The sequence below is a fragment of the Staurois parvus genome, unplaced genomic scaffold (assembly GCF_062004578.1).
Source record: "Staurois parvus isolate SC_StPar_1 unplaced genomic scaffold, SC_StPar_1.0 ptg000120l, whole genome shotgun sequence".
NCBI lineage: Eukaryota > Metazoa > Chordata > Amphibia > Anura > Ranidae > Staurois > Staurois parvus.
In genome coordinates, this window is record NW_028317916.1 from 8107565 (window position 1) to 8129093 (window position 21529).

General features: G+C 43.5%; 1 protein-coding gene across 1 annotated transcript in view; it reads right to left on the reverse strand.

Moving 5' to 3' along the window:
• Positions 1-4548: 4548 nt before the first annotated feature.
• Positions 4549-21529, reverse strand: part of LOC149467187 (V-type proton ATPase subunit S1-like) — a 107826-nt gene continuing 90845 nt past the window's right edge. The window contains exons 9-10 of the mRNA XM_089672152.1: positions 21218-21461; positions 4549-5986 (exon numbers count right to left, since the gene is read on the reverse strand). Of these exons, the coding sequence (XP_089528278.1) occupies positions 5777-5986; positions 21218-21461 (454 nt within the window). The 3' untranslated portion in view covers positions 4549-5776. The remainder of the gene's footprint in view (positions 5987-21217; positions 21462-21529) is intronic.

A 21529-nucleotide genomic window follows, 5' to 3' on the forward strand; every position in this document is an offset into this window, starting at 1 on the left:
CCCAGTGAGCCTAGCTGGGATATCAATGAGTAGCAACCACATGGCAGGTCTTCTTAGATGGGCAGCAGCCCTCCAGGCTGAGATCTCCTCCTCTAGGACACAAATCCCTCTGTTCCAAACAACAGGCTATTTATGGTCCCTCTCAGCCACCTTCTGAGTGCCTCTCTCCAGGGATTGGCCAGGGCTGCATAATTATTCAGCTTCTGATTTGACTCTCCCAGCCCACTATCTTCTAGAACTCTTCCAGACAGAGGGGGGAAGCAGTTAACCTTGCAGCCAGTGAAACAAATAATCACAAGCATCTCAACTGACTACAGTGAGCCAGTAACTAAATGTACCTAACATAGCACCTATCTAGAAGTGTGCTACATATACAGTGTGTATATATATATATATATCTGGTAGTTATATAGCGCTGTCAGTTTATGCATCGCTTTACATACATATATTGTACATTCACATCAGTCCCTAACCCTCAAGGGGCATACAATCTAAGGTCCCTAACTCACATTCATACATACACATATTAGGGCCAATTTAGACAGGAGCCAAATAACCTACCAGCGTGTCTTTGGAGTGTGGGAGGAAACTGGAGTACCCAGAGGAAACCCACTCCAGCACAGGGAAAACATGCAAACCCCAGGCAGGTGGTGCTGTAGTTGAGATTCAGAGCAACGACCCTAGTACTTCCAGGCAGAAGTGCTAACCATTAAGCCACTGTGCTGCCCAATACAGCTGAGTCTATGCTGTGTCTTGCTGCTAAACACTGAATAGTGTAGCCTCACTCGTACCTCCTGATAGATTTTCTGCTTCTACTACAGAGAAAGATAAGCTACATTCTTGGTCTTCCCTGCATCTAAGCTGCACCTAGAATATATCAAGGTCAAAGAACCTATTTAATAGGCAGGATCCTAGCATTTCTGGAAGAAAGCTAACAGTGGAACAAGGTCTTAGTTTTTAGACCAAGCTAGACCACAGTGTTGTATATAAAAAGCTCCTGTGGTGAGCTTTTTTCCTCCAGTTCGATCATACCTGTGCTGGCCATATGCCAAAGTGAACACCTTGGATGCTATTATTGGAGAGCTGTAATCCTTAAAGGGACCTTTCCATCCAGACAGAGGCGATGCTCTGTGTCTTGAGGAATACATATAATTTGGTTATACTGCCTGTAATATAAGCAGCCATACTCTCTGGTGAGTGCAGTGTGTTTGGTGGTGGCTCATATGGTGGATTTGCATATCACTTGATCAGAATTCACTTGGACTCACAAGATAATGAAGTCATAAGATCTTTTGTTATAGTTTACCCTGTGGTTATAGAATATAAAATAATACCTACTTTTAGGGCTTATTGCTCTATCTTGATATTTAAAGAGACAGTGATCACAGCTGTGGTAATATTTTTATTTAAAGGGATAGTAATAGTTTTTTTCAGTTTATATTGAACATGGTGTATATTTGTTTCTAGATGTATATTAGGTCATTGATGTAGCCCTATTGATGTTTACACTGGGGATTTCACACTTAACAATTTTTCACTGTGTTAGAGAACAATGTTTCATTGTTTCTATATATGCATTTTAAAGGTTTTGTCTATTGACATTTTGTGCTAGCTGCTTTGTTTCTGGCACCAAGTGCTGATCTTTTATCTCACTTTTGGCAACCTTTTGAAGTTGTACTGGTATCCATAGGACTGGATATTATGATTTGTACAGCCTAGTGAAGCTGTAGAGGGAACATAATCGGGGGGTTGAGGTTGGAGGTTAAGAATCTCTCTTTTAATGCCTAAGTTTGGAAGTACCCTACATCTATAGTTTCAGATCCCATGCAGCCATGTTTTAAGTTGGCACTGGAACAACTTAAACAATTAAACATCTTCTCTTCTCAGTGTACAGGAGATCCTGCTGCTCCTTAGATCATACCTTACCCATGAAGACAACTTGGCATGGATGAACATTTTCAAATGGTCCCCTACTTTTGTATCCTGATATCCAAATAAGCCCCTTTGGAATAATCTCAATATTCCTTACTTTTCTAGTATCCCTGATGCCTTGATTTGGAAGAGAGCAGGTATCTATACTCTTGGTGACATTTTCTCAGCAGGATAATTTTACTCCTTTGATTTATTAAAGATTGAATTTGATCTTCCTAATCACTACTTTTTAGGCATCTCCAACTACAGCATGCCACTAAGGCCCTATTCCTTCAAGCATCTCTCCTCCATGACAGCTGTCTGGAGTCTCTCCTGATGACCTCCAATCTTAACAAGCCCATTTCCTCAACCTATGACTACCTCCAGAGGTGTAATCAGAACCTTCAGGGTCCCAGTGCAAGAAACCATCAAGGGCCCCCCTTACCCCTGACCGGGGCTCTTCCCACTGATCCCAGGACCTGTGGGCAGCAGGACCTGGATAGCTGGAGTGGCTGAGCAGCATATAGATGAAATTGGTTCTTCTATATTCTGCCTCTGCTGCCCCTCCTATCCAGGTGTACAGGAGTGCTGCATGGGCCCCCTGGAACATAGGGCATGGTTGCATTTGCAACCCCTGTAGTTATGCCCCTTGTCACATATACAGTAAACTCTATTGTCATATGTGGGGGTCATATACAGAGTAATATTGGGTATTAATACCCAAGTCAGTCATAGATTGTGGGGACCATAATTTATATGGCTCAGGAAGGGAGGGAAGGGCAGGCACAGTGACAGGGGGCAGAATTACCAGTCTCTAATCCCCTCCCCCATTTCAGGTCCTCTTTAACCCTCCCACTGACAGTTGTTAGGCTCAGGAAAAGGAGGCCAGGGTTTGCTCAGTGACAGGGGGCGGAATTACCAGTTTCTAATCCTCTCCCCAATGACACCTCCTCCTTTCCCCCTCCCACTAACCATATATGGCTCAGGATCCGGAGGGCAGTTGTGGGCTTAGGAAAGTGGGGTTACTATGGCTGCCGTCAGCTTCTCTTCTGCACTACCGGATCGTCACGTCCTGCTTCCCCCCCCCGCCCCAACCCCTCCAGAGCTCCTTCCAACAGTGCATCAGTCAGTAGATGAATATGGAGTTCCTAAGGCACACGTACAAGCTGGACATCGCAGACAGATCTGGCAGCAGAACCTGAATAGAAGGAGTGATGGGGGCAGACTACATAGGAACCGATACCCTCCACTTTCCTCTTGCAGCTGCTGCTGAATGCCTGCTTCTCCTCCTCTCCCTCCCTCAGGCATTCAGCGCTGCAAGAGGAAAGTGGAGGGCATCAGTTCCTCTTTTTGCCACCACCATTCCTATCCAGGTGTACAGGGGGCTGCACGGACCCCCTGAAGCATGGGGCCAGGTTGCAATTGCAACCTGGTGCCCCCCTGTAGTTACACCGCTGTCTACCTCATATCTCACCATGGTGTTAAGACCCAGTAGCTTTTCCAGAAATGGCAACACAACATCTCTGCTCCTTCTGGTGAGGAGTGGGAGGATGTGGTGGCCCAATAAACAAAACTGATGATCTCTGCTAGGGATAAATTAGTTCACTTGACGTTTTTATATAGAATATATTATACCTCCCAGAGGATGCATCACATCAGTCCCACTCTACTATGTCTCCACTATGTAACAAATTTAAGAATACCAATGGTGCATTCTATCATATGGTGTGGAGCTGACATAAGATTTTTGGGTATTGGAAATAAGTAACAACCAGATTGACCAAGGTACTAAAGGTATCCTTGACCCTGGATCCTTTGGTTCTGTCGTTGGGTCTTTATGACTGCATCTCTATCTCAAAACATGCTAAACTACTGTTGTTCTATGCATCCTACCATGCCAGGAGGGAAATCTTACTCATATGGAACCTCATTGCTTCACCCTTCTACATTTATTGGTGTTCAGCCATTAGATCTGTGCTTCCACTATACCAATTGACCTATATGAATAGAGGTTGCCCAGCTAAATATGAAACAATCTGGTCTGCCTGCTTAGATTTTGTTTGACCCCCCTTCTACTTGCTGTGCTCAGCATACATTCCTGGCAGACTCTGGCTGGGCTGGAGTGATTAACTCCCTTGTACATGCGTGGCATGATGTCATCACCCACTAGCCTACCAAGAGTTTGAAAACCCAACAATAGCTCAAAAGAAGGTGACAGCAGCTGATAAGGGTGTTACCATCACATCCCTGTAAGATGGAAGTGAATGTTTTTAGGAGTTTTGTTCTACTTTAATAAAAAAATCTTTATTGAACTGAGCTTGACCTGGAACATTTGTATGGTTTGTACAATACCAAAAGCTTTCTACAGATTTCCATGGACCAATGCAAGAAGATTACTTATCCCAACATAAGCCATATTCTAGGTTTTTACTTTGATCTTCTATCTCATCATTATAACTGTTAAGCATTACAGTGCTTGCAAAAGTATAATACCATAGCATAATAAAATTGTAATCTGCTTTAACAAATAGCAACAAATGTACTTTGACTTACCTTTTTTCTTTAATGTGTACATTAAGTAGACAAATATAACCAATAGATTAATGTAAAGAAAAAATGCAATAATATCTGTTCTCATTGGGTAAACCATTACAACATTTATTTAGTATTGCTTTACAATTTAGGGCTAATGTGTTCAAAATGGCCAGCACATTTGGTTAGATTGAAACAATTGTATTGTATTCTTTTTATTTATTTATTTATTTTTATTAATTGTGGGTTTAGATATGGTGTCTGTTCACAAGAACCTGTGCATAGATCACTGGACAATGCCACACCATGGTCACCTACACAAGGTCTAAGGAATATCAATTATGAACAGAAATGGTACACTTTTGAGTTACTTTTATGCTCAGAATTTATTTAACTAAAGCATTTCATTCTAGTAAAATGTTACTATATTGTTTACACAGTAACACAATCCCATTGTTTACACAGTAACATAATCCCAATTCTAAAGCAAGGCATTTTTTCTTATGTTCTAGGGCTTTTTTCTCACATCTACACACTGAAAAAGTAGGACATGTTGCATTTTTGTGCCATGCATTCTGACACTATATAAAGCCTTGCATCTGGCTGCGGTACATAAAAATAGCTTTAAAGTTTAGAGAGAAAAAAAATTTAAAAGGGAAGCATGATAACGTACGTGTTGTGGTATGAATGGGCCCTTATATGTATGCTTATTTTTTAAATTGGATGATTATTTTGTAAAGTGAATGCTTGCTTAGTTTAGTGAATAAGGCAAAGAGTTCAATCATGTGCAAGTGAAAACTGTGTTGTTTTTTTAAATTCCCTCTTACATTATTGGGTATTCATAGTCAATATAACTTCACTTTTATTTTTATTAAGCTAAGTGAACATTTGCTCTAAGTGTTAACAGTTTTTTTTTCCTTTGGTAATTCCCTTTGGATTCTTGCTACAAGAACTTCTCATCCAGTCCTTGGCCATAAGTGCTATAGACCTCCGGATCTGAGTTTTACATGAACATGGGAAAACATAACATGGAAAACTGTGTGAATTTGTGCTTAGAAATAATCACCTAGTTGTTATGATTAGTTTATAAAGGAAAAGCATTTCAAATAACAGACAAGAAGATAAGATAGGAAACATTTATCAAGGAAATGACAGTCCCTCAACAATAGCTCAACATTATTTTTTTCTTTATTATTTTCTATGTGGAGAAACATGTTGGATGTTTATTAAACACAAGTCAGTCATGATTTGAATAATTACAGCTCTCAGTGTTCATTTGATTGTTCAATGTGCAGGACTGGCACATTCAATGTAATAGAACAAGCCGAAAACTCTATTCTCCTAGAGGAACAGACAATGCTGGGCCTTTAGGGTCATCAAATTTATCATTTGTTGTTAGTTGCATAATCATAAAAATTCCATATACCAAAATCCACAACAGGACAATGCAGGACACAAGACCCATCCAAATGCCTGGAGAAAAAAATGACGAGCAGTCACTTGCATAGGAGAAAAGGTTGTTTTTGATGTTGAATCCTTGAATCTGTAATGGATAAAATAGATGTTACTATTACCAACTTTAGTTCCTATTTTCTCTATACCTTTGGAAGGTCAATCACATGATCTAAATCGCTAGCAGAAATTGCCCAAAAAACTAATACAGTGAAACACACACTAGTGTTGGGGGGTTGGGGGTGTCAGCGGGCTGGTGTTATCCCCCTCAGCTCCTCTTCCTCTCTTTGGGAGGGGGGTGATAGGGCGGGTGATTTTTCCATCTTGTGGTGGTGCATTGGTGGGTATTTTGGGGGGTTCGGTGGATGGTTGGGAGTGGGTAACAGGGTGGGAGGTGGTGGGGGGGTGGGCTTATAGGGGTATTAACATCGGGGTAGGTTTGGCCCAGTGGATACACTCCATCTTGATGTCTCACTTGGAGGGTTCCCTCCTACCCCGGGGTGGCGTCCCTTGTGATGTTGGATTGTATGTCGTATCTTCGATGCTATTTTATGTGATTATTGTACAATAAACCTTTTTGAGGTTAGCCTTTTTGGTGTGCAACCTATTTTCTTGTTTTCTTTGTTTTTGGAATAGCTGGTTAGGTGGCACCCTTCCAGATACTCTGGTGGCACCTCATTTTCATATATATATATATATATATATATATATATATATATATATATATATATATACATACACATATACATACACATACATACACACACAGTATAGGGATGCTTTTGTGGCTTCAAATTAAATACTAATGGACCTGTCACTGCCCAAATGTAGAAAAGCAAAAAGAAATTCAATAAAATAAATAACTATAGTTAAAACATTTTTAAATCACTCTCGCTCTCACATACTCATACGCAAATGCAAATGCACACATCAGCCGAAGAGCTTTCAGAAAATATATAATGTTTGAAATGTTGATTTTAACATGTATGTAAAACATGTCAGAATTGCCCCAGTAGACAAGCAGTTAAAATTGTTGCTCTCAGACAAACAGAATTTTTTTTACTTTTTTTTTGGTGCATATCCCCCAGGGCAATGCCCAATCCACCATGTCATGGACACTTGTCCACTTGGTAGATAAATGGTTAAGACCATGGAAAACAGCTTTTCTGTGAAACCAGGAGGGACTTGGATCCCTCCTGTCACTAATGACCCCAGAAGCAACAAGTATTACAACACTTTCTGGGTCACAGCTGTCATTCCTTGGCTAATGTGGCCAAGGATGCAGCTATTCAAACACATTTTTCTTTGATAGACCCCCAATGTCTCCATAAGGGGTTATCTGTCACCTGCCCATGCTATCACATAGGGTGCTTGTTGTCCCCCTTGTTAAAACAATAAAGTTAAAAAAGAGCAAAAAAAAGAAAATTACATAAAATAAATTTTAAAAATATTAAAATTAAAAAATACAATTTTAAAGCACCCCTGTCACTCTCGCACACATCCCATATAAAAAGTGCACCTTAGAGGGAGCACATGTATGTAAACATCAATTGCACCACATAAGTGAGGTATCGCCATGAATGTCCAAAGCAAGGGTATTAATTCTGGGGCTATAGTTAATGGGTTAACCTAATAACTTGTAAAGGCCTTTAAAGCACCACCTATAGCAGTGATGGCGAACCCGTGGCACGCGTGCCACAGCCGGCACGCCGAGCCTTATCTGTGGGCACTCCAGGAGAATCCAGCGGCGCGCTGTCTTCCCGGCTGTAGTGTGCGTGACAGCCGGGTCCCAAGTGCGCATGCACAAGAAGCAATGCTCTTTGTGAATGGTAAGGCGGTACCTGGGACACATGACAGATCCCAGAAGCCGCCGGACCAATCACAAAGCGCAGCGCTTCTCGCGCATGCGCACTGGGCATCCGGCTGTCCGACGAGCGCCTACACTACAGAAGCCGGGAAGACAACGCGCGGCTGGATAAAGGAACAGGTAAGATAAAAAAAAAAACTCTGCGGAAGTAAGAGCGGGTACCTGTCAAATTCAGGTACCCGCTCCCCCTCCCTCCCCAAAGGTCAGCAGTCATCTCTGTACTGTCCGCAGTCTCTGGTCATCCCTGTACTGTCCGCAGTCTCTGGTCATCCCTGTGCTGTCCGCAGTCTCTGGTCATCCCTGTGCTGTCCGCAGTCTCTGGTCATCCCTGTGCTGTCCGCAGTCTCTGGTCATCCCTGTGCTGTCCGCAGTCTCTGGTCATCCCTGTGCTGTCCGCAGTCTCTGGTCATCCCTGTGCTGTCCGCAGTCTCTGGTCATCCCCTGTACTGTCCGCAGTCTCTGGTCATCCCCTGTACTGTCCGCAGTCTCTGGTCATCCCTGTGCTGTCCGCAGTCTCTGGTCATCCCTGTACTGTGTCCGCAGTCTCTGGTCATCCCTGTGCTGTCCGCAGTCTCTGGTCATCTCCTGTACTGTGTCCGCAGTCTCTGGTCATCTCCTGTACTGTGTCCGCAGTCTCTGGTCATCTCCTGTACTGTGTCCGCAGTCTCTGGTCATCCCTGTACTGTGTCCGCAGTCTCTGGTCATCCCTGTACTGTGTCCGCAGTCTCTGGTCATCCCTGTACTGTGTCCGCAGTCTCTGGTCATCCCTGTACTGTGTCCGCAGTCTCTGGTCATCCCTGTACTGTCCGCAGTCTCTGGTCATCCCTGTACTGTGTCCGCAGTCTCTGGTCATCCCTGTACTGTCCGCAGTCTCTGGTCATCCCTGTACTGTCCGCAGTCACTGGTCATCCCTGTACTATGTCCGCAGTCTCTGGTCATCCCTGTACTGTCCGCAGTCTCTGGTCATCTCCTGTACTTTCCGCAGTCTCTGGTCATCCCTGTACTGTCCGCAGTCACTGGTCATCCCTGTACTGTGTCCGCAGTCTCTGGTCATCTCCTGTACTGTGTCCGCAGTCTCTGGTCATCCCTGTACTGTCCGCAGTCTCTGGTCATCCCTGTACTGTGTCCGCAGTCTCTGGTCATCCCTGTACTGTCCGCAGTCTCTGGTCATCTCCTGTACTGTCCGCAGTCTCTGGTCATCTTCTGTACTGTTCGCAGTCTCTGGTCATCTCCTGTACTGTGTCCGCAGTCTCTGGTCATCTCCTGTACTGTGTCCGCAGTCTCTGGTCATCTCCTGTACTGTGTCCGCAGTCTCTGGTCATCTCCTGTACTGTGTCCGCAGTCTCTGGTCATCTCCTGTACTGTCCGCAGTCTCTGGTCATCTCCTGTACTGTCCGCAGTCTCTGGTCATCCCTGTACTGTGTCCGCAGTCTCTGGTCATCCCTGTACTCTGTCCGCAGTCTCTGGTCATCTCCTGTACTGTGTCCGCAGTCTCTGGTCATCCCAGTACTGTGTCCGCAGTCTCTGGTCATCCCTGTACTGTCCGCAGTCTCTGGTCATCCCTGTACTGTCCGCAGTCTCTGGTCATCTCCTGTACTGTTCGCAGTCTCTGGTCATCTCCTGTACTGTGTCCGCAGTCTCTGGTCATCTCCTGTACTGTGTCCGCAGTCTCTGGTCATCTCCTGTACTGTGTCCGCAGTCTCTGGTCATCTCCTGTACTGTGTCCGCAGTCTCTGGTCATCTCCTGTACTGTCCGCAGTCTCTGGTCATCTCCTGTACTGTGTCCGCAGTCTCTGGTCATCTCCTGTACTGTCCGCAGTCTCTGGTCATCTCCTGTACTGTCCGCAGTCTCTGGTCATCTCCTGTACTGTGTCCGCAGTCTCTGGTCATCCCTGTACTGTGTCCGCAGTCTCTGGTCATCCCTGTACTGTGTCCGCAGTCTCTGGTCATCTCCTGTACTGTGTCCGCAGTCTCTGGTCATCCCTGTACTGTCCGCAGTCTCTGGTCATCTCCTGTACTGTGTCCGCAGTCTCTGGTCATCTCCTGTACTGTGTCCGCAGTCTCTGGTCATCCCTGTACTGTGTCCGCAGTCTCTGGTCATCCCTGTACTGTGTCCGCAGTCTCTGGTCATCCCTGTACTGTGTCCGCAGTCTCTGGTCATCCCTGTACTGTGTCTGCAGTCTCTGGTCATCCCTGTACTGTGTCTGCAGTCTCTGGTCATCCCTGTACTGTGTCCGCAGTCTCTGGTCATCCCTGTACTGTGTCCGCAGTCTCTGGTCATCCCTGTACTGTCCGCAGTCTCTGGTCATCCCTGTACTGTCCGCAGTCTCTGGTCATCTCCTGTACTGTTCGCAGTCTCTGGTCATCTCCTGTACTGTGTCCGCAGTCTCTGGTCATCTCCTGTACTGTGTCCGCAGTCTCTGGTCATCTCCTGTACTGTGTCCGCAGTCTCTGGTCATCTCCTGTACTGTGTCCGCAGTCTCTGGTCATCTCCTGTACTGTGTCCGCAGTCTCTGGTCATCTCCTGTACTGTGTCCGCAGTCTCTGGTCATCTCCTGTACTGTGTCCGCAGTCTCTGGTCATCTCCTGTACTGTGTCCGCAGTCTCTGGTCATCTCCTGTACTGTGTCCGCAGTCTCTGGTCATCTCCTGTACTGTGTCCGCAGTCTCTGGTCATCTCCTGTACTGTGTCCGCAGTCTCTGGTCATCTCCTGTACTGTGTCCGCAGTCTCTGGTCATCTCCTGTACTGTGTCCGCAGTCTCTGGTCATCTCCTGTACTGTGTCCGCAGTCTCTGGTCATCCCTGTACTGTGTCCGTAGTCTCTGGTCATCCCTGTACTGTCCACAGTCTCTGGTCATCCCTGTACTGTGTCTGCAGTCTCTGGTCATCCCTGTACTGTGTCCGCAGTCTCTGGTCATCCCTGTACTGTCCGCAGTCTCTGGTCATCCCTGTACTGTCCGCAGTCTCTGGTCATCTCCTGTACTGTGTCCGCAGTCTCTGGTCATCCCTGTACTGTGTCCGCAGTCTCTGGGCATCCCTGTACTGTGTCCGCAGTCTCTGGTCATCCCTGTACTGTCCGCAGTCTCTGGTCATCCCTGTACTGTCCGCAGTCTCTGGTCATCCCTGTACTGTGTCCGCAGTCTCTGGTCATCCCTGGACTGTGTCCGCAGTCTCTGGTCATCCCTGTACTGTGTCCGCAGTCTCTGGTCATCCCTGTACTGTGTCCGCAGTCTCTGGTCATCCCTGTACTGTTAATTAGTTTGCACTACTGTACGAGTTGTTTTTTCTAAACCAAAAGCTCGATATTCAGGTTTCATTGCAGTGTTGGCACTTTGAAAGAAATAAGTTGGTTTTGGGTTGCAGTTTGGGCACTCGGGCTCAAAAAGGTTCGCCATCACTGACCTATAGAGAACTTTGAATATCATAGTTTTTTGCAGTTCCATTGTTTTGTGCAAGTTTAAAACTTTAGATGTGTGATATCTATTAATTCAATGCAATCCAATCTTTTATATTTTACCAAACATTGGGTACAAATATTGTGTTTGCGCTAAAATCCAATTTAGTGTATTTTTCTTAAAAATACATGTTTAATAAACAACTAAAAAATGTGGAATTACCAGTATGTTATTCTATATGCTGTTTTCAGAAAATATATACTTTTTGGGCATTCAAAGTCATTTCTAGCAAATAAAATGCAGATTTTATCATGTTTGCAAAATTTAAAAAAGTGATTACAAATCTGCCTAGAGTTCAAATAAATTTACAAGGATTAACTCTGCTAGGAAGTTTAGTTACAGTACACTAATCCAATGCAAGACATACAGTCAGGTCCATAAATATTGGGACATCGACACAATTCTAACATTTTTGGCTCTATACACCACCACAATGGATTTGAAATGAAATGAACAAGATATGCTTTAACTGCAGACTGTCAGCTTTAATTTGAGGGTATTTACATCCAAATCAGGTGAACGGTGTAGGAATTACAACAGTTTGCATATGTGCCTCCCACTTGTTAAGGGACCAAACGTAATGGGACAATTGGCTTCTCAGCTGTTCCATGGCCAGGTGTGTGTTATTCCCTCATTATCCCAATTACAATGAGCAGATAAAAGGTCCAGAGTTCATTTCAAGTGTGCTATTTGCATTTGGAATCTGTTGCTGTCAACTCTCAAGATGAGATCCAAAGAGCTGTCACTATCAGTGAAGCAAGCCATCATTAGGCTGAAAAAACAAAACAAACCCATCAGAGAGATAGCAAAAACATTAGATGTGGCCAAAACAACTGTTTGGAACATTCTTAAAAAGAAAGAACGCACCGGTGAGCTCAGCAACACCAAAAGACACAGAAGACCACAGAAATCAACTGTGGTGGATGACCGAAGAATTCTTTCCCTGGTGAAGAAAACACCCTTCACAACAGTTGGCCAGATCAAGAACACTCTCCAGGAGGTAGGTGTATGTGTGTCAAAGTCAACAATCAAGAGAAGACTTCACCAGAGTGAATACAGAGGGTTCACCACAAGATGTAAACCATTGGTGAGCCTCAAAAACAGGAAGGCCAGATTAGAGTTTGCCAAACGACATCTAAAAAAGCCTTCACAGTTCTGGAACAACATCCTATGGACAGATGAGACCAAGATCAACTTGTACCAGAGTGATGGGAAGAGAAGAGTATGGAGAAGGAAAGGAACTGCTCATGATCCTAAGCATACCACCTCATCAGTGAAGCATGGTGGTGGTAGTGTCATGGCGTGGGCATGTATGGCTACCAATGGAACTGGTTCTCTTGTATTTATTGATGATGTGACTGCTGACAAAAGCAGCAGGATGAATTCTGAAGTGTTTCAGGCAATATTATCTGCTCATATTCAGCCAAATGCTTCAGAACTCATTGGACGCCGCTTCACAGTGCAGATGGACAATGACCCAAAGCATACTGCAAAAGAAACCAAAGAGTTTTTTAAGGGAAAGAAGTGGAATGTTATGCAATGGCCAAGTCAATCACCTGACGACCTGAATCCGATTGAGCATGCATTTCACTTGCTGAAGACAAAACTGAAGGGAAAATGCCCCAAGAACAAGCAGGAACTGAAGACAGCTGCAGTAGAGGCCTGGCAGAGCATCACCAGGGATGAAACCCAACATCTGGTGATGTCTATGCGTTCCAGACTTCAGGCTGTAATTGACTGCAAAGGATTTGCAACCAAGTATGAAAAAGTGAAAGTTTGATTTATGATTATTATTCTGTCCCATTACTTTTGGTCCCTTAACAAGTGGGAGGCACATATTCAAACTGTTGTAATTCCTACACCATTCACCTGATTTGGATGTAAATACCCTCAAATTAAAGCTGACAGTCTGCAGTTAAAGCACATCTTGTTCATTTTATTTCAAATCCATTGTGGTGGTGTATAGAGCCAAAAATGTTAGAATTGTGTCGATGTCCCAATATTAATGGACCTGACTGTACATATGCGTTAAAGTACATTTTGTGCAGAGGGGATAATCTTACTAATAATAAATGGAATTCATGTCTCTGTATAGTGACAATTGAGGTTAATCTAGGATATGTGTACACTTTTCTAACAGCGTAGTTTTATTTAAAAATATATATATATAATTAAACATTTTCAACTATAATTGGTTATATTCTACATATTCTAAACTCTACGAGTAGTGTTATTGTTATTTTGTAAGATCAAGATGCAACTATTTGTTGATTAACTCTTTAACCAAGGCTATGGAAACAATTCAAAAATTTTATCAAATCTATATTATCAAGCATGCCATGTTTTTGAAAAGTATTCTCAAGATCAACAATAGAATGAATAAATTATGTTTATAGGTTTATTCTACTAAAGGAACATGATTATGCTGGCAGAGAAAATCTATGCCTGCTTCAAACTTTCAATTTAGCTTTAACGGGGTAATTCATTGATGTTTTTTTATTCCTGTACACATTTATTGCATCTTTATAAAAATTGAATAAATATATATAATAAATCAATCCTTTATCATCAATTTTAAAGTTTTTGTGAGGAATCTGTAAAATACAGAAAATTCTGTTTGGAGCTGTTTTTCTAATATTAAATATATTTTAGGTGAACAATCTTGTTTTCCTGTTCATGGGGAAGATGAACCAGATCATTCATAGCACTATCATAAAAATAAGTCTTAGAAAATCAGCTAATCAAATAATCTCCAGCAGCGTTGCAGGACAGATAATGACATACAAAATACATATCACAACTGATACATCTCTTTCACTTAATCCAATTCATAGCAGGCCAAAACCACAAGGGTTTTTTTTTTTTAAGAAAATACAATAAATAAAGTATATTATCTCAGCAAACTATACAGCAAAACAGAATTGTTAGAGCCAACAATTCACCCTTCTATCACAAAAATGCAAGACAATATACAACAATATATACATATAATATTAAATAAAATTGTATATAATTGTACATATATAATATATACAATGTATAATGTACAACAGCTATGCACGTTCTTACCAAGCTCTTCCCCTCATTCCAATATATTTTGGTGCTATACTTTGAGGTATGTTGTAAACTTTGGAAAATTACAAAGCAGAGTCAGTGCAGGCTGAAGCGCACAGTGCACAGAAGTCGCCAACTGTCTGCAGAGTCAATAGCTAAAGACCCCCAAACTTCGTGTGGCCAGACTAGCACAGAAACAGTGCATAGAAAACTTTATGGAATGGGTTTCCATGGCCGAGCAGCTGCATCCAAGCCTTACATCACCAAATGCAATGCAAAGCACTGGATGCAGTGGTGTAAAGCACTCCGCCACTGGACTCTACAGCAGTAGAGACATGTTCTTTGGAGTGATGAATCATGCTTCTCTGTCTGGCAATCCGATTGATGTGCCTAGGTTTGGTGGTTGCCAGGAGAACAGTACTTGCCTGACTGCATTGTGCCTAGTGTAATGTTTGATGGAGGGTGGATTATGGTGTAGGGTTGTTTTTTAGGGTTGGGCTTGGCCCCTTAGTTCCAGTGAAGGGAAGCCTTAAAGCATCGTCAAACCAAGACATTTTGTACAATTTCATGCTCCTAACTTTGTAGAAACAGTTTGGGGATGTCCCCTTCCTGTACCAACATAAAGACATGGATGAGTGAGTTTGGAGTGGAGGAACTTGACTGGCCTACACAGAATCCTGGCCTCAACCCAATAGAACACCTTTGGGATGAATTAGAGTGGAGACTGCAAGCCAGGCCTTTTCGTCCGACATCAGTGCCTGACCTCACAAATGTGCTTCTGGAAGAATCATCATAAAATTCCATAAACACACTCCTAAACCTTGTGGACAGCCTTCCCAGAAGAGTTGAAGCTGTTATAGCTGCAAAGGGTGGGCCAACTCAATATTGAATCCCATGGACTAAGACTGGGCTGCCATTAAAGTTCATGTGTGTGTAAAGGCATGCATCCCAATACTTTTGGCAATATAGTGTAGTCACTTCAGTCTATATTTATTAATGCAGATCCAAAATGTGTGGTTCTCCTACCTATGGAATTCCATATTAGCTGCAGTTAGTTTTTTAGTTTAATTTGCAGCTCAGTAATGAGGTCTCATTGTTTAAAGCCTCATTGCATAATTCTAAAATACTAACTATAAAAATAAATGAACATGCCAAGTGTTAGCTGGCACATTTAATAACCATATACACACACTTTAAGCAAAAGTCTTACCAGCTACACAAATTCATCCATTTCAAATTGCAGTAGCCACAAATGATAGGAATCTGATCTCCCAATGAAGCAGTGCAAACAAATAATAAATATCAGAATAATTTGGATATAACACATGAAAATAATGCCAAATGAGTTGGTGATAAGTTAAGAACTATATACTCTGACGTTTTCCTGTTACTGCCCAGGGCTTTCACTGCAGTTGGAATGCTGACTAGGTTTTTTTTTTACTTGTTAATGAAAAATCTGAGTTTCCATAGACCAACAGATTGTTATACATAGCCCATAGGTAAGGATAAAATACAAATCTATCCTGACATTTTTTTAATAAAACAAAACCATGTACATGACTGCATTTCACAAAACATTTAAAGGGTAAGAGTAAAAAGTTGTCAACATTTTCATTATCGGGTTAGAAACTTTTTATAATTTGGAGATACTGTATATTTACTAAAGGCAAATAGACTGTGCACTCTGCAAGGAAATTTGGGCTAGAGCTTAGTAAATGAGGGGAAGCTCTGCTGACTTCCATCATCCAATCATATGCAAGCAAAAATTTCTTTTTTACATTTTTCTCGTATGTGATTGGGTAAAGCTCATTTACTAAGCTCTGGAGGAAATTTCCTTGCAGAGTGCAACTGCACTTGCAAAGTGCACAGTCTACAGTATTTGTATTTACTAAATCAACCCCATAAATTACAACTTTCATTTCAACTGGTTTGTATTTTGATTCTGTTGATTCACATTTTAATTGACCTGCTTAAGGCTAGGGTTAAACAGGTGATTAAATCTCTTGGCTACAATGCCACAGTTGACTCATTTACAGCACAGTGACATCAATGGGATGCTAACAAGATAATTGTCAATAAGCAGCTAGAACGCTCAGTACTGGAGAGATTTAATCACCCAGAGAAGCAATTTATCTGAAAGTACTGTATTTTTGTAAGTGTGAGTTTCATGTGTTAAATGCTTATGCTTTTATAATTTAATAACTAAATTTAGGTCATCTGCACTTGTTCTGTAATTTTAAAAATGTACCACTCATCCAAAGGGCTTCCTTAGTTCACAACATACTCCATTAATCACACACACATGGACAACTCAGTTACTTTATTCCAGGGGTAGGCAACCTTTCACAGATCTACCTGGACAACATGGAGTAAAGCAAAGATCCCTTGGGGGGGGGGGGGGTTAAAAGGCGGTGTCCTTAAAAAACAAATCACCCCCCATTGCAGTATCCTGTACTCCCAATGCAGTGACCCTTTCAAATCACTGCCACCACTGTAGTGTCCTCTGCCCCCTCCTCCCACAGTAATGTCATGTACCCCCCAATGTTGTGTCCTCTGCCCCCTTCACATTACCCCCCCACTGTGGTGTCCCCTACCCCCCCCCCACAGTAGTGTCCTGTACCCCCCAAAGTAGTTTCCTCTGCCCCCCTTTCACAACACATACCCCCCCACTGTCATATCCTCTGCTCCCTTCCCCCCCATAGTGTCCTGTACCCCCAAACCAGTGTCCTCTAGCCCCTTCACATCAACCCCCCACTGTGTAATGTCCTCCACCCTGCCCCATAGCAGTGTCTTCAGGATCCCCATCACCCAAAGCAGTGTCCTAGGTCCTTTTCTCATAAGAACCCCCCACTTCCACTATAGTTTCCTCTGTCCCCCCTTCAGCAGTGTCTCCTCTGCCCCCTCCCACATAGTTTACTCTGCCCCTCCCCACACAGTGTCTCCTGTGTCCCCCTCCCACAGTGTCTCCTCCCCCCTCCCCAAGTGTCTCCTCCCCCCTCCCCACAGTGTCTCCTGTATTCCCCCTCCCACAGTGTCTCCTGTGTCCCCCCTCCCCACAGTGTCTCCTGTGTTCCCCCTCCACAGTGTCTCCTGTGTTCCCCCTCCACAGTGTCTCCTCTGCCAGCTCCTCCCACAGTGTCTCCTGTGTCCCCCCTCCCACTGTATCACCTCTGCCCCCCCCTCCCACTGTATCACCTCTGCCCCCCCCACACAGTATCTCCTGTGTCCACCCCCTCCCACAATGTCTCCTCTGCCCCCCCTCCCACAGTGTCTCCTCTTCCCTCCCCTTCTACAGGGTCTCCTCTGCCCCCCCCCCAAAGTATCTCCTCTGTCCCCGTCACAAAACACACACACACACTGGTGGCACTTCCTACCTGCCAGTGTGTGTAGAGCAGAGCGGAGATCAGAAGAAAGCTAGGTGGAAGGTGGGATCAGGGGTTCATCAGGGGATTGGGGTTCCTAAAAAAGAGGCTGGTGCTTGGTTGCTAGGACCGCCTAGCAACCAGTCACTGAGTAGCTCCCGCTCTCGCCCCCCACCCTCCATCCAGCATTATGTTGCCTCCTGCTCTCCCTACAGGTAACATGAGAGCCACTGAGGCTAGAGGGAGGCAGAGTTGCAGTCACGATTGACCTGTCAGCTCCCCACAGTCGACCGATCGATCGCGATTGAGGGCTTGCTGACCCCCACCTTATTCCAAGTACTATAGTGTCACCAGATATATTTCAGACACTCATTTGAACTGAGAAAGCAGCATGGATGAATGGTAAATTGTCGACATTACAGCAATACAGATGCCCAGTTGAATGTGACCAACTATTACTACTAGCTAACGCTGCTAAACTGACACATTAAACAGAGTCTGTTGCTTCCAGTCACTCTGAACAGATTACGTTTTAAGAGTACAACTTATTCACTATAAAAATGATCTCTTGGAAAATAGGCCATACTGCCGGGACAAAAATTTTAAGATATTTTGATCCATAAGCATGTCATATTGTCAGCACCAGTAGTGGTGAGCTCTTAATCCACAGCTTGGGGTTCCCCAGGGTGCGGAGTCTAAGCCCCAGTCTGCTTGTTCACCAGAGCCCCTGATGGTGGGGATGGACTTGGAGCAGGCTGGAACCAGGTCGCGGCCCCCAGGTACACCCAGCTGTGGTAGAAGAGACCGCTAGCGGGTGCAGGGTGCAATGGGAGTAGACTAGGAGATCCAGAAGACAAGCCGAAGTCAGGACAGGCAGAAGACGAGCAAAGTCAGGAATGAAGCCGGGGTCGGTACACAAGTAGACAATGTAGGAGAGACGTCAGAGACAAAGCCGGGGTCGGTACACAGAAACACTAGAACAGATACTTGGAAGAACACTGGGGAGCACAGACAACAAACGTTGCTCAGGCAATGTGGGACAGATTGAGCAGGTCTTAAATAGACAGGCAGACAAGGAGGCAGGCCAGGAAGTGATGAAAGGGAAGAACATAAAACCCAGGGGATAGCAGACGATGCCCATAGGTGAGCACAGAGAAACACACATGTGAAGGAAACATGAACAGCAAGGAGGTAAGACAGAGCAACAGGAGGCTGCAGGCTAACTTGTGACACATATTAAGCCCAAGGCTTACTACAAGTATGTCACTGCTGACTGCAGGGACTTCCCTGCTGTCAGAATACACTGATCAGCGCTGCAACCATTGGCTGCAGTGAATGGTCAAATGCTGCTAATATGACAATTCAGCAAAAGCCAGTCTAGTGACAGGCTTCTGTTCAACAGAGAGGAGTATACACAGCCCAATATTTGGCTGGTTCCTGGTGAACTGGCTACTCTTCTATCCCTGAGACTTTAGCACTTCTCACTGTGTTTGGACAGTAGTAAGCTGTGTATGAGCTGGATCCAAATGTTTGACTGCTGAAATACAAGGTTTGGTGTAGTGGTATGCCACAAAGAACTTGGTCTTCTTATATAAAATAAGTATTTTGAGGGATAAAGTGAATTTATGGAAATATTTTAAGATATTGTGCTTCCAGGAAGTGTTGTGTATTAATATTTTAAGAAGTGTTTTGAGGGATAATGTGAACTGACTGAAAGATTTTAAGACATTGTGCTTCCAGAAAGTGTTGTGTATTAATCTTTTAAGAAGTATTTTGAGGGATAACGTGAATTGATTGAAATATTTTTAGTTATTGTGTTGCTAGGAAGTCCTGTGCAGTAAACTTTTAATTATCAGTTCCTTTCTGCTGAGTTTGTCTTGGGTCACTATGCCAGATTAAATGAGCCTGTATCAAAACTACTGCACCAGAGCAAAAGAAGTATAGAAGATCACTAACTTGTGTTTGCAAAGTGCGTAAATAATGAGCTCTGCAGAGTTAATGAAAAAAATGATTGTGCTGTTACAAGAAATAGACTTTGTACATTAGCTCCCCATCGTATTCTAAAAAGGACATTGTTTTATCTACTAGATATAGCCAGGTGCTGGCTCTATAAATATGCAATTCAGGGACATTTACAGATAAGACTATGGTTAATCCCTTTTCCCCCTGGTGCCCAGTACTGGGTATGCTACATCACTACCTGTTAGCACAGTGGAGTCAGTTTTTCTACAGCAGGGGATTTTGGGACCTGTAGTTCTATAACCAATACATCCTGTATTCCTGAGTGCTAATTTAACTACAAATACCAGAGAGCTTGGGAAGGAGAAGGTGGCTGGGATAGCAGATATATTCTACAGCAAAGGACTGGCATGCTCTCCTGGCATGGGATTCAGAGCTGAACACAGGGGGACTGCCTTTCTCCTCCAGAGACAAATTGTCTGTCTACTTCTGTGGGACTCTGCACATCAGTTTAGCACAGCATTGACACCAAATGCCACATCCTATGAACGTCTCTGCATCAGGACTGTCATTATCCAGTCTTCACACAGACATCTCTGCACGCTGCACTGACAGGCCATCAGGCAGCAACTCTGCACATCCCTGCAAACAGTCAAGAGCCCATAAAAGAACTCTTGTTCCTAGGAGGCCATGTTAAATGTGGGATTGGTGAGCAGGAAAATGCCCAATCTCTTTCTGTCATCACTCTAGAGACACTGCTTGAAGACATCTTTAAACCTTAGTACCAGGAGATCTTTGCTTTGAGCATTAACACAACCTATCTGTTTAGCTGTTTAATTGAACTACCAGTATTCACTACTATTTATTGGCCCCACCATGGCTAGCAGCAGTCAACAGACACCACTACATCAAGAACTTTAAACATCATATGACTCAAGTTTCAATCTCTAGTTATAAGGCCATTATTATTCAAGTTAGGATACTTATATCTATTTATGTCAGAGCAGGGGCGGACTGACCATTTGGAAACTGGGGCACTGCCCGAGGGCCCAGGGTCAGTAGGGGGCCCCATGAGATGCCCCTGGTACCTTTTTCATAGGCTTTTTTGAGTTTTGGCAAGGACACAGGGGCCCCATGATCACCTGTTGCCCGTGGGCCCCATGAGTTGTCAGTCCGCCCCTGTATCAGAGTATACATTTACATAATTTTCTGCGTCCACCATTGTGGCGCCAGTGGCCTAGAGGGAGATAATATGTCAACAAGCCTTTTCTTTCCCCTCTTACTGCTGGTGTTACAGTTTAATACTAGATAAAAGTTGAGGCTTACTACTCATGACTGTAAAATTTGTTAAAGGTTGGTAACTGATTATTCCTATTTTATCAGTGTTCTGGGGTTGTATATCCTAAACCCATTTTTCTTGTGGTCTACTCTTTTGTTACTAAAGAATTGTGTCTCTTGTATTATTATCCTATACTGTTGAAGTATGCCCGAACCTAGAGTGTCAGAGGTGTCAGGAGGCTTGCAAGCTCAGGGCAATCCATGGGGGGCAAGCATTATCAAGCAGCCCCTGGGGGGGTAGTGCTACATATAAATTTGTATTTGAAAATTAGAAAAAACTTTCTTACCTGAAACTCAGTAATATGTATTATCCAGTTCTGAGCTTCCCTGTTAGTGGGAACAAATTTTTCTGCATACAATGAACTTGTCCCTACTTCCTGGCAGTGGAAAGAGTACTCTGCTGGTGCAGAGGAATAAGTAGTTTTGAATGAAGCATTCCTTAGAATATCTCCATCGGGGATTATTAGAATGGAATCTATGGTGAACCAGTTTCTAGCAGAGCCAGGGTAGAACATATTAGACATTAGCAATCTAGAAAAAAACATAATAATAATAATATAAGAACATTACACAATAATATACGTAGTTCATTTAAAGTA